This window comes from Puccinia triticina, chromosome 12A (assembly GCF_026914185.1).
Source record: "Puccinia triticina chromosome 12A, complete sequence".
Classification (NCBI taxonomy): Eukaryota; Fungi; Basidiomycota; class Pucciniomycetes; order Pucciniales; family Pucciniaceae; genus Puccinia; species Puccinia triticina.
The window spans coordinates 3,265,488-3,282,657 of record NC_070569.1 but is presented as its reverse complement, the minus strand read 5'-3'; the positions used below and the strand labels follow the sequence as shown (position 1 = coordinate 3,282,657).

General features: G+C 50.0%; 3 protein-coding genes across 3 annotated transcripts; all 3 read right to left on the bottom strand.

The window, feature by feature from the left end:
• Positions 1-207: 207 nt before the first annotated feature.
• On the bottom strand, positions 208-2,223 carry PtA15_12A293 (uncharacterized protein; the record flags this gene model as incomplete). The annotated part of the gene is made up of 11 exons (XM_053161887.1): positions 208-475; positions 538-614; positions 693-761; positions 857-1,025; positions 1,113-1,263; positions 1,342-1,416; positions 1,505-1,636; positions 1,731-1,776; positions 1,871-1,941; positions 2,028-2,119; positions 2,201-2,223. 11 exons carry the CDS (start codon positions 2,221-2,223, stop codon positions 208-210), a joined length of 1,173 nt encoding a protein of 390 aa, XP_053025860.1.
• A 9,631-nt stretch (positions 2,224-11,854) lies between these two features.
• On the bottom strand, positions 11,855-12,807 carry PtA15_12A292 (uncharacterized protein; the record flags this gene model as incomplete). Its single annotated transcript, XM_053161886.1, has 6 exons — positions 11,855-12,008; positions 12,073-12,190; positions 12,283-12,359; positions 12,461-12,556; positions 12,632-12,699; positions 12,787-12,807. 6 exons carry the CDS (start codon positions 12,805-12,807, stop codon positions 11,855-11,857), a joined length of 534 nt encoding a protein of 177 aa, XP_053025859.1.
• A 908-nt stretch (positions 12,808-13,715) lies between these two features.
• Positions 13,716-15,396, bottom strand: PtA15_12A291 (uncharacterized protein; the record flags this gene model as incomplete). The annotated part of the gene is made up of 7 exons (XM_053161885.1): positions 13,716-14,179; positions 14,267-14,418; positions 14,482-14,540; positions 14,603-14,778; positions 14,887-15,123; positions 15,182-15,245; positions 15,304-15,396. The coding sequence occupies 7 exons, from the start codon at positions 15,394-15,396 to the stop codon at positions 13,716-13,718; spliced, it is 1,245 nt and encodes a 414-aa protein (XP_053025858.1).
• Between the last annotated feature and the right edge of the window lie 1,774 nt (positions 15,397-17,170).

Below are 17,170 nucleotides of genomic sequence, written 5' to 3'. Positions count from 1 at the left end.
AACAGCCGTGACACAGGATAAACTCGCATGGCAACTGGAGCCAGTGGCGCGAGTTTTTCTTGCAGTGCATGAGCATCATTTTGGAAAAAAGGTGCATTGCTACCGGTTACATAGGACGGTTCACAGCAGAGGCTTGCCAGGGTCCTCCCAAGAGTCTTAGAGGCTCGATGCGTGCCGACGAGCCCGCTGGCCTCCAAACAGCTGAAGCTACGAGAGCGACGGCGGGGAGTCCAGGAAGCCGTGGCGGGCCAAGAACGGGTCGTTCCAGAACTTCGACAGATGGCGGTGGCCGGAGTCGCACAGGATGGTGACGATCCAGCCGGGCGTCTCGGCGCCGGTCGCCTCTCGATCCGCGCTCAGGGCCTGGGCGAGCTTGTGACTGGCCACGAGGTTCACCGCCGACGACGAGCCGAGAAAGAGGCCCTCTTCTTCTAGGATCTTGCGCGACATCCGGATCGCTTCTGCGTCCGTCACCCTGCCATCGCTCTGGTGCTCAGTCACAGCTCATCAATCTGCGCCCAGCAATAAACCGCTCACTTGATCGCATCATCCACTACGTCCATGATCTCCTCCAAGTTTCCCGTCATCCGGTTCGACCCGATCCCCTCAACCACCTTTATTTCCATTTCCGAAAACAACAACACTATGAATACATAAATATACGAGACACGGGCCAAGAAGAAGGGCTCAACTGTGTCGACCTGGTGTCGGCGCCGCTTGCCTTCGACTTCGGTGTCCGAGAACAAGACGCCATGCTTGACCTATCCAGGCCTCGGCCAGCGAGAACACGAATCAACAAAAAAAAGGGCCAGGCTTTTCGGGGCGCAGAGAGGCGGACGAGAGAGGGCGCGCAGACCTTGTTGAAGAGGCCAGAGCCGGGGGGGTCCGCGACAACCAGCTGCACCCGCTCGTCCCTCGTCTTCAAGAACTTGCCGACCCCCGCCATCGTCCCGCCGGTGCCGGCGCCGGCGACGAAGAAACGCACCCTGCCGGCCGTCTGGGCCCAGATCTCCGGCCCCGTCGTCCTGCAATCTCGTCCATCCACATTCTCACGAACATCAGCACATAAGCGACGGAGAGAGCGTGCGGGGAGAAAGGAGACTCTGAGGCACCCGTAATGCGTCCGCCAGTTCATCGGGCTCTCGAATTGGTCCACGAACAGCCCCCGCGCCCTGCCTTCTCCCTGTTGGGCCGTAAACTGCCGGGCCCGGTCCCGCGCGACATTCACGTAATGGGCCCGGTTGGAGATGCTCACTGGACGGACTAATATGCCCCGGGGAGGTTTCGCAAAACAGGACGGATCAGAGATGGCCACTCGATGACTGGGGAGGGGAGGCAAACCTTTGACGACGGTTGCGCCCATGTTCTCGATCAATTGGGCCTTCTCGACCGCCGTGTCGTCCGGCAAAACGATCTCTGTGTGTCCCCCCTCGAGAGAGCGAAGCTCAGCTTTATGTGTGGGTGTGTGGGGGTGGGACGCGTGGAGGAGAGGAAAAGCACCTGCCTGCGTCGTACCCCATCGCCCGGGCAACCATGGCAAGACTGATCCCCGTGCTCCCGCTCGTCCCCTCAAACACCCGACATCGGGGCGTCGTGTCCGGCGCAATCAACCCGGCCGTCTCTGCCTCCCTCACAACTTTTTTCCACCAAAGCGCAGGCAAAGCGCAGCAGCCATCAGTCTCCCTCCCCTCCCATCGACTCGCTGGTCTGTGATGGGTGGACGGACGTACTTTGGAGCGCGATCCGGTCCTTGATCGACCCGCCTGGATTCAAGAACTGTGTGGGATGACCGCCGGAAAAATGGGGCGAGAGAGGGAGGGGTGTGAGCAGCGGTGGCGCGAGCGGGGCCCGGAGAGGCGCGAGAACCCACCTCGCATTTCGCCCAGATCTCGATCCCGGTGGCCTCGCTGAGACAGTTGATCCGCAGGAGGGGCGTGTTTCCTGCACACGTCCAGGCCGGCCCCGGATGTGTGTAAGCGGCCGTTCCGATCAGAGCAAGCCGGGAGGGAAATGGCCACGAGACGAACCGATGAGGTCGGTGAGCTTCGTCGCCGCTCGATCCGTTCCGGGTCCCTGATGATCATGGTCCCGACGAGACGATCGAGACCGGGCTCGCTTCCTGAACGGCCGGACCACAAGCTCGACCACCACGCTCCCCACGCCCAGCGCCACGAGCACGCCGACCGCCACGCTCGAATACCCGCCCCACGCTCGGACGCTCATCTTCTAACCGCTCGCTCTTCTCGGCCTCGCCTTCTTCCGTGTCTTCCTCCGTCCGCGCTGGTGCTTTCCTGGTCGTAAACCCTTGCGTTCTGTATCAGTGGTCTTCAAAATTATGTGGAAAATTGCCCTTGTGGTCAATCACATGCTTACATAATCCCCGCCAAATATTGCTTATCTAAGCCATCCATCCATGCGAGACACATACGCAGCTGCGCAGCAAGGAAAGCTCCAATGACCCAGCGTCAGCCTCATGATGAAAAACTATGGACAAAGAATGGAGAAATGTGTCTGTGTTCTTGAGTGCCGCAACTTGGATTGTGGGAATACAGCTCAAACTACATATAGGTGGAGAGGGCTGTGACAAATACAAATATGAAGCGGAAAGTGATGAAGACCGGTGTGATGCTGAGATGGGCTGAAGGTTGTTGTGCTTGTACAACAATGACCCTCCAACCTTCAGATCCAGATAAGCGGCCTGTCGGGGCGCAAGAATGAGAGGCAGCAGACAGATAAAGGATGATTATTTGAACAAATATGAGGCTATAAGAGGTACAAGAGGCTTTGATATTTAACTATTTAAAAAAACATAATGGTCAAGTATCGGAGTTCAGTGCACGAGGATTTGAGCAGTATTGTCAGTCCGTTCAGCTAGATGATCCCGCCCATCACTTCTCCTTTTGGGTACCTTTTGGAGGCTCCTCGGGCACCAACTTTGCAATCACTTCGGCCGCCGCTATCTTCCTCCATTCATTCAACTGGCCCAGAAACCCGTCCGATTTATCTGGTGCAGAGGGGTTCGCTTTTCAGGACACAGAGCTCTGGCGTTGAGGTGGAGACTCGACATACCGGTGACCTTGGCGTGGGACCATTCTTCGGTGTGCCTGATCACCTTTCCCTGCGGGTCTCTCTCCAAGGTAACCAACGAATTCAGCGTCTTCAACTTGCTACCGTCGCGATAGTCTGTAGCAAGCCGATCGAGCACAATCGCCATCGAGTCAGTAGCGCATCGCCGTCAAGGTGACTAAAATGACCCACAGGTGACATCCTGATTGATCACCGTGAATTGGTCGGGTCCCGGCGGGGTGGGCATGGTGGGTGGGCTTTGGAGGAGCTCGAACTTGTCGATGGTCGAGCTGCTGAACATCTTCGGCATCCCGTTGAACTGGGATTTGATAGTCGATAGCGGCGTCGCCATCGTCTACAATCTCGCCAGAAAGAACCAGAATGGATATGAGGGGCATTTCCCGCCTCAAGGATATGAGAAGAGAAGCTCACGAGCGGATCATGGAAGGTTGCATTCTCGGCGTACATCTCGTACGACTTTTCTGACGGTTTACAGCTGGAAAGCTAGCACCCGAAGAGAGATGGGTGAGCCTGGTGTTCGAGTGGTCTCGGCGGGATATAAGAGGGTGAGACTGACCTCTTTGAGACATCGGATGATGGTCTTTTCGTCCTCGCGTTCCGAGCGAGTGCTGAGCTTCCTGGACTCCTCTGCGGTGAGTCCAACAGCGTTGAGATGGTCACTCATCATGATCGTTCGAGTGTTCTTCGGAGCTATGACGTCTCCAAGGTCAAGCTGATATGAATCCACCACAGGTCCCTCCACTTCTTCAACATCTTCTTGGGAAAACCATTCATCGGGCCATGGTTCATGGCAGATGTCGATTCTGGAGCTGTCGGAGTGATTGGAGTTCCAGTCATCAGACCAGCTTGTAGGGCAGTTGTCGATTCTCGATCTGTCGGAGTGATTGGAGTTCCAGTCATCAGACCAGTTTGTAGAGCAGATATCAAAGGTGGGTTCAGACATGATTGGTAGGACTATGACTTTTAGCTGCTTCAAATACGGGAGGAAATAATAAATTATCCTGCCCTACAAAGAAAAAGACAACTGAGCAGCATTTTTATGTCCCAACTGAACAACCCTGACCGGTTGGTTGTAGTGCGCAATGTCAAATCAAATCTGCACTTTAAAAAAAAAAAAAAAAAAAAAGATCTAGGGTTGAAAGCTGTTGAAAGTGGGTCGGGGTGACCCGCCGGGTACCCGACCCGTGTCGGGTCTGGGCTTTTGTCTCAAAAACTGGTTTTTGACCCGACCCGCCACAGACCCGCTAGACTTTTGGGTTGGGTTCGGGTAGCCTATTTTCCAACCGGATCCGCCTGCGACCCAACTACAATGCCTCCAACAGTAAATTTGGGTGTTTTTGGTGCCTAATAGGTTGGGTCGACCCGAGACCCGTCGGGTCAGAAACCAAAGCCGGCGCCCCCCCCCCAACGCCACCAATTTGCTTTGGTGGCCAACGTGATGTCTCTACGCGGAAGGCAAGTGGCGCCGCCGTTGGCACTTCCTTGACAGAGGCCCTGCGTCAAGGTTCGCCAATTATGGCATTTTATTGACAGAGGCCCTGTGTCGAGCAATTGTGTTGGCATTTCCTTGACACAGGGCCTCCGTCAAGGAAATGCCAACCAAATTCCTCAATGCAGGGCCTGCGCAACAGCAGTACATCGGCATATCCCCTTGCGCAAGGCCGGCGCGACATAATTGCCTTGCGCAGACTTGACGCCTGGCCTGCGCAATTTCCGCGGTTGGCTGATCTGTCACACAGTGGTTTGTTGTTGGGATGACCCCGATGTCAAGCAAGGCAACACAAGTGTTAAAAAAAAGTGGGAATTACGGGCCAATTCTTTTTGTTGTTTGCTAGAATAACATACGACAGGTTTTCTTTTTCAGGAAAACCCGCAGAGCTGATTAATTTCTAGCATGGGATCTGACGGACATTCTTTTTCAGGAAAACCGGCAAGATCATAACACACCGCGGGTTTTCTTTTTCAGGAAAACCCACAGGATTGGAGTACAGGATGATGGAGCTTGACAATAATGGTGAGGAGAGAAATAGGGGGAGGGGAAAAATAATGAAGATGGCAAAGAATACTATGGGCAGCGGCAGCGTTGGCAAGCGCGTCACGGACGTTCTTGAGGGTTGGGACGGTGAATTCCTCCTTTGGGATTTTGAGATAGTTCCTGAAATGCGAGAACAACTTGTGGTCTTTTTCCAAGACGGGTTGTGCATGTCTTGTGGGGGAAAGATAAGAGCTGAGGTTAGTAAATGAGAGCATTATCAATCAGTGAGGAAGTAACATTAAAAACTTACTGCTGTTTAAATTCACTGGAAGAGCCTTGGGGAATGGCCAGGCGTTTGTTGATCTCGAGGCATTGAGAGGTCTTCTTGGATATATGGACATAGTAATGTACCATAACAAATTGTTTGTAGCTCATGCAGATTTGCATTGCCCAGTTGTTATTCACTTGAAGTTGAATTTCAGCTGCCATCATTTTTTTCCCTCGCGGTGGGAGGTCTTGGTAGATCTAAATGATGGGTTCCAAGAATCAATATCAATGGTTAATAAAAATTAAGGAGAAGAAAGAGACACTTACAGCAGTTAGCATTGCGTGTTGATTGGGAACGGGCCCCTTGATAGTCACCCTCTGGGTTTCAAGGATGTTTTTCAAGAGCTGTCAAGAACAAAGAAAAGTCAGTACCATTACAGAGGGGTGGGGAGATATGTGCATGCTTACCAAGGCGCATAAGTTGCTCCTTTGGTGCTTGAGGAGCTTGCCGACCGTGTCCCAATAGGGTTCAAGTGCCATTGGTTCATCAAGAAGCTGTGCAGGAGACAGGCAATTGTATTTCCAATTCTTGGGTTGGTGATCAATGGCATCCTGAGGGTTTCCAGTTGATCTTTAATGTTAGTTAAGGATTGAGAAAAAGAAAATGTGCCGACTTACAAAGGTGAGGAAGTATAAAGTCCTGGGGAGGGCCCCATTGTGATTGGGGTTGTTTGAGTACACCTCAATTGTTGGGTTCATCAGGGTTATGCAAGCACATGATTGCACAAAATTCTGTGAAAGACTTCTGATTAGCAACAAGGATGTGCAGCGCTTTGGGCAATAGGGAAGGGGAGGGATGTTGCTGCTTAGCTTGAATCCCTCATTGTAAACGTGATTGAAAGTCAAGGGCAAGCAAGCAGCAAGGGCGAGCTGATGGAAGGCCGCCTGCTCAAATATCACATTCACGTTTCTGGCCTCAGGAGCGCACTGGTTCAAAGGAGAGGAGCCAATAGTTAGCGCAGGATCAACATGGAAGAAATCTGGAATGTGTAGGATGGTGGTCGAGATATGTAGGATGTGATTAGCTTACCTTGCTAGTTCAAGAAGCAATGATCAAATGCTCTGGATCAAGCTTCAATTTTGCTTGAAGTTCAGAGATCACATGTTTGATGTTGAAATTGGAGGTGGAGATATCAATGGTTATACTGGCAACGGGGTTCTCAATGGTTGGATAGGCGGTGGGGAGAAACAATGGATCAGACATCTGTGTATCGAACTTGTCTGATGCAGATTGGAATAGATTTTTTGGAGTGATTGATTCTAAAGTAGAAGGAGAGCTGGTTTGATGTGGATTGGTACTTGGCAACGCGGGTATAGAATCACAAACGCCCTGGAAATGATTGGCAGTATCATTTAAGTCACCTTGGAGGAGGTCATTCATGGTCAAGGCCATGGGGGGCAAAAGGGAGGTGGATGAGGATGGAATGTGAGCCAGTTGGATTGGATGGAAGGGAGGAGGGAGGAGGATGGCACTTGGACGGGAAAGGAAGAAAATTTATACCTTCCAGCCCATGCAGAAGTTGATCTGCATTACCCGCAAGATTTGGTTGAGCCAATGATAACATCAGGGACTGCTGATTGTCGGAGTGATCAAGGGTGGTGGGCTGACATAAAACATGGTGGAAGTGATTGAGTAAGGTGGATTGACCAAAAACCGGTTCGGAGTGATTGAGTGAGCTGGGTTGACAGAGAACGTGGACGGGTTGTTCAAGTGGGCTGGGCTGACATAAAACCTGGTCAGCTGGCTGTTGGGGTGAAAAAAAAATATGTTGAAAAAAAATTGGTTGGGTAAACTGGCTTACCCAACTCTGACTCTTTTTTGATCGGCAGTACCGCTGAGTTCCCCCGATCATCAAGATCAATTCCAATTCAACAAAAGAAAACGGTCAGAAACATAGTGAGAAAGATTGTTGGCAAGATGGCCGACATGAATTTCAGATGTGAGCTGCAGGAGTTGTTTTTGTCTGTTCCCATCCAGAAAAGAAAAAAAAAACTCACTTATTTGGTTCTTTTTTTGAAAAGACTTTGTTAATAGACCTGGTGTTAATGGAAATAATTTCCTGTGTTGGCTATGCAAAGGACGGACAACAACAATCTGGACAAAACATTGTCTTGGGCCTTGACATCAAATCCTTGTGCGTGCAGAAAATGAAATTCAAAATCAAGAGTCTTCTCAAAGGGCTGCGCGTGATGCCTTGTATTGGGAGCCAATGACTGTTGAGGACCTGATTCACCTAGAGCCAGTAATTGGACAGGATCAAGATCTTTTTCTGGAGGACGTAGAAGAAAGAGAAAACAAGGAAATGGAAAAAGAGGATGTACCAAAGAGTATTTTCAAGGAGCCGGAGTCAGATGACGAGGAAGGAGAGTTGAACTGGATGGATATGATTGGGATTGCAATTGGGCAGGTTAGCGCAGAGCCCAAAGAGACCAGTCTGGATGCTTCAAATCTGCTCTCCTGCCAAGAAGAAGCTATAATAAAAAATGTTAAGCCCAAAAACTCAGCCTGGCATCCCTTCCCAAACCAAGAGGTAAGTAAGGAACTGGATTCTCATTACAAAATAATGAAAATAAAGACTTAACACAATGTTCCTTTTCATTACAGTATCTTGTTGGTTTGCTTCTCATCAGATACTTACATGAACTCATATCCTACAATATGTACCACCAAGTCCGGGTTGTGTTCACACTGTACCACGTTGAGCTCCCTTGATGGGAGGCCTTGCAGCAGATGCGGACAAATATCAGGAAGCTCTTTGATCGGAAGATTGTCAAAAGAGAGACCATCTTTCTTCGGCTGGTATTTGATTGAAATCCAAAAGATTTTATCAACGACGTGAGTATTTACCTGAGCGTCCTGAGCTGGTGAACTGAGCTGAATCTTGGGGTGGTTGTTGGTTGTTGACAGGATTTGATGAATCCCCTAGTAGCGCCGCACCTTGAATTTGTGCCGGAGGAGGGGCACAGGTGCAATATATATAAGCTTTCTCAATTGGCCAAGTGGATCAAGCACCTCAACGCAGACCTTTGAGTCCAGATGGTTAGATCTAATCAAAAACATTTCTACATACTTGAACCGGTGCAATCAAAAAATTTAGAAATTGTTATTCCTGTCTTCTTCCACACTGAAAATCCTGCACTCTTTTCCAGATGCTACAAAAAAATCTTAAAATCTAATTCAGATCATAGTCAAATTGAAATCCGCGTTGCAGCCAACCCCGCGGAAATTTCTTATGATGATGCAGCTTTGCAAACCATCTCTGTTGATGAATTATCACTAGTATACAACAAAATCAAGTTAAAAAATGGCTTAAACTTAATGGATTGCTGCGCAAAGAGAATCATCAGTGAGAAAATATTCAAATTTCACTGCAACAATGTTTTATTGACACAATTCTTCTTGGTCTTATTTATTTTAAATTGATAAAAAAGTGGGAAATGGCTCAGAAATTCCATTTCCAAATGAGTAGAGAAAAAAAGCTATTGGAAAAAGTCTTAAGAAATGTTCCCATCACTTTATACTCCGACAACACATCCAGAAACAAATTGAAAAAATGGAATAAACACATCTCTTATGACTTTACTCTTTCCGGATTGCCGCCCAAAATTTTGGATCAGCAATTTAACTGTCACTAGAGGTCAAGGCGGCTGCGCCGCTGCAGGGTTTAAAACCCTGAAGACCAAGAACCATTGAATTCTATTATTCCTTTTGAGTAAAATTTGAGTTAGGGGCCAGATGGAGGTGATAGGAAGGGTAATCTTCAGTTAACATGAGGCAAGCATTGGTGATTCAGTGTTGTGCAGTTTGATTATGACTTGGGAAGTTTTGTCTTGTGATTTGTAACAAGTGAAACATGCATTGTGGATTTTGATCTGAAGAAATTCAATCTAGATAGCAAGCAGATAAACCATTAACACATCCATTGGTGGATCAGTCAGACTTACATTTGGTGTGGGAAGGGGCAAAGTATAGACACCAATTAATGACCATTGCCTCTCATTTAAGGTCCTATGTGGAAAGGTTAATGAATGGGTTTTCACAGTATGCAAAAGTGATGTATGGAGGTTTTCCATACAAGAATCATCACTCAAATGGAATTGCTGTCAATATTAAACCCCAGACTCTGGAGGCCAAGAATCATTTGTCTCTGGTTTAAGCATCTGTGTGTTAAGTCCCCCAATCAGTGCCATCATGTTAGCCCATGTACAATCTTCATGAGCAATGTCTTTTTCATGGAATTGCCAGTTGTCCTGTTCCGGAGTTGGATCAGCCTCCCAAGGGGTACCCTTGACCTCCTCGATTCATAGTGCTGTTGGATGTTGTTCTTGTGTGCAGCATTTTTGACATGCTGGTGCCAGTCCTTTGTCCCTCTTGCTCGGGCAAATGCATAGTATGTAACACCGTCTTTGTGGTTTTAGTATTTTGACAAAGAGGAATATGTGAGCCTGTGTGTCACAAACAACTAAAGTAGTGGAGAAAAGGTATACCTGGCTCATCAGTGGAGCCCATTTCAGCCGCGGATTGATGATGGTGTGGTCCTGGGCGGGTGAATTTGTGAAGTGGAGTCTGAGTGGGTTGTTTTGGATGAGAAGCGGATCTTGGCTGGGTCAGGAAGTGTTTATGGTTTCACCTCACCAAGTGCTGGGGAAGGAAGCGTTACAGTTTCACCTCGCCTCACTTCTGAGGTGAAACCAAGGGTCTCTTCAGGGTGTTTCTGGGGGTCGTTGAATGCGAGTGCCCTCCGCCCGCATCCCAAAAGCTCCAATGGCCCAGCGTCAGACTCATGATGAAAAACCATGGACAAATAATGGAGAAATGTGTCTGTGTTTTTGAGTGCCGCAACTTGGATTGTGGGAATACAGCTCAAACTACATATAGGTGGAGAGGGCTAAAACATAATGGTCAAGTATCGGAGTTCAGTGCACGAGGATTTGAGCAGTATTGTCAGTCCGTTCAGCTAGATGATCCCGCCCATCACTTCTCCTTTTGGGTATCTTTTGGAGGCTCCTCGGGCACCAACTTTGCAATCACTTCGGCCGCCGCTATCTTCCTCCATTCATTCAACTGGCCCAGAAACCCGTCCGATTTATCTGGTGCAGAGGGGTTCGCTTTTCAGGACACAGAGCTCTGGCGTTGAGGTGGAGACTCGACATACCGGTGACCTTGGCGTGGGACCATTCTTCGGTGTGCCTGATCACCTTTCCCTGCGGGTCTCTCTCCAAGGTAACCAACGAATTCAGCGTCTTCAACTTGCTACCGTCGCGATAGTCTGTAGCAAGCCGATCGAGCACAATCGCCATCGAGTCAGTAGCGCATCGCCATCAAGGTGGCTAAAATGACCCACAGGTGACGTCCTGATTGATCACCGTGAATTGGTCGGGTCCCGGCGGGGTGGGCATGGTGGGTGGGCTTTGGAGGAGCTCGAACTTGTCGATGGTCGAGCTGCTGAACATCTTCGGCATCCCGTTGAACTGGGATTTGATAGTCGATAGCGGCGTCGCCATCGTCTACAATCTCGCCAGAAAGAACCAGAGCATCAGGGTGATCCATGGATATGTATCTGGTGAGGGCGATTTCCCGCCTCAAGGATAGGGGAAGGGAAGCTTACGAGCGGATCATGGAAGGTTGCATTCTCGGCGTACATCTCGTACGACTTTTCTGACGGTTTACAGCTGTAAAGCTAGCACCCGAAGAGAGATGGGTGAGCCTGGTGTTCGAGTGGTCTCGGCGGGATATAAGAGGGTGAGACTGACCTCTTTGAGACATCGGATGATGGTCTTTTCGTCCTCGCGCTCCGAGCGAGTGCTGAGTTTCCTGGACTCCTCTGCGGTGAGTCCAGTGGCGTTGAGATGGTCACTCATCATGATCGTTCGAGTGTTCTTCGGAGTTCTGCTGCAGCACAACTGAGCGTTCTGTTTTGCTCTGTGGAGAATGTGAGTCAGCTGGCTTGTCCGTTGCCAATGGACTCTGGTGCTGAAAACCATATTGGGTCCAGGGTAGGACAGGGGTGATTTACTCAACAGGGATGAAGGAGCCGCGTCGCTTTCCAGTCCACACCAAGTGGAGTGGATATAAATACCCTTCAATGGGCAATTTTTCACGTGCTTATACCCCGATGACGACATCCATAATCAGTGGATTACTCACTGGGCGGTGTGATCGAGTTGCAGTGTTCGTTAGGTTCCGTTGATCTCCAGCGATCGGTATTTAGTTTAGCACACTTCACTCTTTTTTTTTTTTTTGACTTTCTAAATTGCAAAGCTTGAATTTGTTGGGCATAGTTTGATCTCCACCCAGTCTGACCATGATTCTGGAGGAAAGCTTCTTAAGTTCTTTCTGCACAGCAAAGATGCAACTTGACAATCGGCTCGTGATGATGACAGCACAATTTTATTTAATGAGATGGCTGCAGTCTGAGTTGCAACTCGATAGATAGCTCAAGGGAAATACTAGCGATGGAGGGTCTAGAGGTTAAGCAAGCCCCGGTACGCAAGGAACTGTCCCAGGAGCCCCATCATCCAGCCCATCAAGCAGTAGAGGAGATCGATCATCCAGCCGACTCCGGGGGGCAAGGGCCACCGCGAGCCATCGGCCTCCGCCCACAGGTCGTATCGTTGACTGCAACAGAAACAAACGAGCGGTTCAATGCGGGGCCGCATCCACGCCGGGAGAATTTACTGACCGCCGGATGCGGAACTTGCCCTTGCGGTTCTTGCGCAAGTCCAGGCGCTGGATGCAGCGGAACTGGAAGCTCGCCGGCGTCAGTCGCCCCAATCGAAGCTGTCCACTCTGGGTGCATTCTGCTTCATCGGCCGGCCAGAACACACCCTCAGCATCTCTCGCCTTCACTCGCGCCTGCGATGAGGCCTGCCCCGCAGAAGCAGATACTGACCAAGCGCTCCAAGCAGACCATCCTCACTAAACATCACCGAATGGATCTCGATCTTGTTGTTCGTGGTGATCAGTCGACTGTCGGTTTTTTTTTTCATATGGAGACATCACGAAAAGTTAGCCGGCTCGTCTGTCCACCCTCAAGAGCTATCTGCTGCCTGAACATGAGAACTAATCACAAGAGTTTATAGATTCCTTGCAGGTATCGCCGGCCTCGATTGCCGTGAGGTTGTTTGAAAATCGAGAAATGCAGGTGAGCGTCGTCGGTGAAATATCTGGTTTCAGAAAGGAGAATACGACAGATATTAGGGCGTTGGCTGGGCTTCGGAGAGCGAAGCTGTTTTGGATACTTTTCGATGTTTGCAATCGTCACGGCTGGGTCATCAGACTCGATAGTTGCCCGGATCACTTCGCGTATCTTCCATCCATCCACCCTCTCGATGATTTAGCTCTTCACTCTGGCTCATTGAGAGAGAGAACACCTAAAGGATTTTTTTAGACTGACCTCAACTTTTGGCTCGTCCATCGAAGAAACACGCTGATAGGTAGGCAATAGAGACACGGATATCTATCCTTTGTGCGGAATGAGAGAGTCTTGTCGAGGGAAAAGGAAAGGAAGAGGTCAAGTGCCTGGGCTGAAGGGGACTGAGTAGTGATGCCAGCTGGCAGGCCTGGAGATGGACGTGTGTCCGGCCGAGTTTGTCTTTCGCCATTCAAGATCCTTAGGTCTAGCACACGAAGCTTTAGGCCTCCTTCATTGCTCGCAACGATTCGCAGACCAGTCGATAGATAATCTGCATGGTTCTTGCAAGGTCGAATGCTTGTCCGGAGCTCACACTATCTTCCTTCTCAGCCTGGTGTTCCCGTCACACCATGGGCTTCTATGGATGGCCCCAGACGGACAGAATCTGCAGATCTGATGCGTATAACCCATTAACGTTTCCGACGGATCCGCAAGACCCCCTGTAAGACGTCTGGCTACAGATATCTAGGACCATCTGGCTCTATCCGCAGATGGTAAGCCGTCATGGACGACTTGACTCTTCATCCAAAAAAAGATGATTTGCGTCGGTATCGACGAAAATGGGTCATTGCCGACCAGCCAGCAGGGTTCTTCCTCGGCGAGTGCCGGGCTCCGGTGGGATCCTCTCCGGCCGGGAGGTCCAATCCGCACCCATTCTTGCTGCCAACCTGTCTCTGATTCATCTTCCACCGGTTACATATGCACATTATACAAGGGCGCAAGCTCCATAAGAAAGAGAGAAGATGATTTTTTGGGGCGATGAGGAGCGTTGGCACAGGTGATGGGCCGAACGAGACACCATCATGGTTAGATCTTCTCTGTCTGTGGGGACAATATGTCATCAAATAATTATTACACTTTAAAAGAAGAATGGAATGTAAGAGGTGTCTGAGTACACGAAGGAGAAGAGGCTAAATCCAAACGGCATGACTAGCCCCGACGCCGATCTCATCAATCAAGCAACTCGAGACGACCTGGACCTGGAGTGTATCGAGGTCGCATTGCACGATACTGAGTGCTCCAAGCTGGTCGTCAGTGAGGACGAGCTCGAGGACATTGCGGCCGGTGCGGACATGACTGAGCTCGATGGCGTTCGCCTTCCCGCCGCTGGTGGGCGTTTCCCAGCGCAGAAGATTAGAGAGCGTTTGGGTGTCGGTGTTGTACTCAAAGACCGCCAGGAGGCCCGGTCGAGAAGGATCGATGCCCCGGGTGGTCGCGAAGACGTATTCGTGCGGCAGGTCGACGAGGGAGGCGGGCACGATTCGGACCGTGTCGCCGCGGTATTGCAGGTGCTCGTGGGGAGGATCGAGGATGGATGATGAGGCCTGATGGACGAGGCCCGTGGAGGACACTTGGTAGAGGTCGACTCTCGACGCTTGACGGTTCGTTTGTTTGGCAGCACAGGGGCCAAGGAGTATTTCAGAATAGGTTTTCTTTTCTTTTGCAGTCAGGGTGAACTCACTGTGTTCGGTGACCACATAAAGTCTCTCTCCGTCCTCGCTAATCACGGCATGTCGAGGCCCATCCTCCGCGTGCAGACTCTTCACCTCCGCAGAAAATTCAAGTGTCTTCTTCTGCACGTCAAACTTATACATCCATATCGAGTTGTGTCCTCTGATCCGGATGTCAGCAGGAGTGCGACTGGATCTTTGAAGCGGGAGGCGATGTGAGGCTTACAGATGTGGAACAAATACTTGGTCCAACGAAGACACTTCGATCGCATGGCTTCCGTTCCTCTGTCCGCAAAATTCCATCACGAGATCTAGACCGAGAGAGAGAGGAGTGCAGGAAAACTTACGAGTGCTTTGCGAGACTTGTCCTCGTTTTCGAGCGCATCCCGAGCGACGAAGAGCAGCTCTTGCCGCTTCTCGCCGATGGCGCCGGTGAGGGGATCGAGGCTGTGGATTTCGCCGGTCGGGCCGCCGACGGAGAGCAGCAGGCCATGCTTGGAGGAGATGTAGGACGAGACGGCGGCTGGAGGACGGCGGGCGAGGATCAGCCCACATGCACGCCTTGGTCTGCTCGAAGGCGCAAACAAGCCGGGGACATGGAGGGGGGGATTAGGAGGGAGCAGAGACCAACTGATGGGAGCCTGGTTGACCAGGGCCAGCCGGGGCGGGCCCCCGGGCTGCTCGGAGAGGATCGACCAGGCACTGAGCCGGGCGGGCTCGCTCCAGCTGGTCGCGTACAAGCGGTGGCGCGGGCGGTCGATGTAGAGGTACTGATGCGGGCCGTGGCCGGGGACGGAGCGGACGACTTCCAGCCGGCGGGCTTCGCGCTCGTACCGGAGCAGGTAGAGCGACGAGGATGCGAACGAGCCTGCAGAACAGAAGATCGGCGCGGGGGAGACAGCCGTGGAGCGAGCATGGGCACCTACCGGAGACGAGGTATCTGGGCGCCGCTCGGGCCCCGCCGCCGTGCCCGGGCCGACCTCGGTGGTACTGCCGGGCGAGAACAGGTCAGTAGATCCGCATCTTCCGCCGGCCCGTGCCAACTCACCCAGAATGCGGCCATCAAGACCGCCACTAACGACGGGATCCAGAGCTTGGCCAGTCGGGTCCGATGCGATGCTTGGTGCTCCTCAGCAGACATCGATGCGCTCGTTTGTTGCGGTTCACTTTTGGGCCGGGGGCCGTAATCCGTGCGGGACTTGCAACAAGCCTCAGTAGCCCAGTGGTAGAGCGTTTGCCTAGTATCTGCTAGCAAAAGGTCCAGTGTTCGACTCACTGTTGAGGCATTTCTGCGGCTTGGGCTGTTAAGGAATCATCCTGAATCCACTCAGCCCTCTTTTTTTGATTACTTGATCAAGGATGCAAGGACCTTTCATGCCAAACTCCGCCCTCCGTGAGGGACATATTTGCCTCATCGGTGAAATTTTCCTGATTGGAGGACTTCCTGTCATTTTTGAATAAGTCTGTAATTTCAGATTTTGCAGGGAAATCTGAAATTTGGGACTCTGGATTGCTTTGGGGATCTTTGGGGACCTAGATTTCCCTGCAGAATCTGAAATCTGGCGGCTCAGATCTGACTTTCCAGATCAACAGAAAGTCCTCCAATCACCCTCTACATTTACACTTAGACTCTTGAGATGCCTGGCTATCTCCTGCCACCTTTGTGTGCATTTTTCTTCTTCCCACACCCAAGATACAAGGCGTGTAGGAAAAAAAACTTCATGCTGGCAAAAACAGTCAAGGTATAACTGTTTATCAAATGAGCTCCCTCGGAATCTTGAGTTATGGTGTTCAAAGTTGGTTTGCATAGTTTTATGCATGCATAAATCATAAAATCATAAAAATATTTTGGTGAGGAAATTTTGCACTACATAATCAGACAGTCATATCCCCTGCAAAAAAGATTTTATGATTTATCATGGTGTTCAAAATTGCATAAGATTTTTTTACATAACAGCATAAGCTGCAATTTTGGCTGGGAGATGTCACTTTAAGTTTTATGTACGCTGACATCTCCCAGCCAAAATCACATGTTATGCTGTTATGTAAACACATCTTATGCAATTTTGAACACCATATATGCATGCATAAAATTATGCAAACCAACTTTGAACACCATAAGTGAACATGCCCAAATGCATGTTCCCACAAGCATCCTGCACCATTTTGATGCTCTCAGATCTGTCAGACCAGTTTCAATAAGGATACCTGTCATTTTTTTTCTTGAGGAAAGCACATGGATTTACACTAAAATGATGTTTTACCGGACCTTATGCTTGGCTTTTGCAACCCACCATCTTCAATGTGTTACATATTATGAGCAAGGAATGAGGAAATGCTTTCTTAATATCCAAAAATATTGGTGGAATCTTCGGAGGTAAGGGATTAATTGCAACATTCATTGAAAATGGTGTTTTTGGTCATTCCTCTCAGGCCTAAATCACCAATACCACATAAGTCCTTCCGGTGGAGGCGCGAACGCCTCCACCCTCGGACTTAGCCAGGTTTGGACACGTACATAACCGTAATTTCAACCACAAAAAAAAACTGAAAGAGAGCACTTGTGTACAAGAGGAGTGGAAGAGTCATAAATAGCTAATGTCCAAGTGTTTTTTAGGGGGTAAATTTTTGAACAGACATGGGGCATTCGATTAGAGGCAAGAAGGTAAGGTAAGGTAACTATGATCACTGTGTAGGTATATTGACTGTTCTGTACATGTACTACTTCTGCTACTAACTTTTTCTGCTTTAGGATGGTCGATGCAAGACATGGAAAGGGTGGTCCAGATACAGATCTAGACAGATACAGATGGGGATATCGACAGAGTATTTTAAGAAGCCCTTGTATATTATGCGCATTTTTTCTTTTTTGACAAGACAAGACGAGAGAAAGGGCCTACGTAGCAAGAGGATGG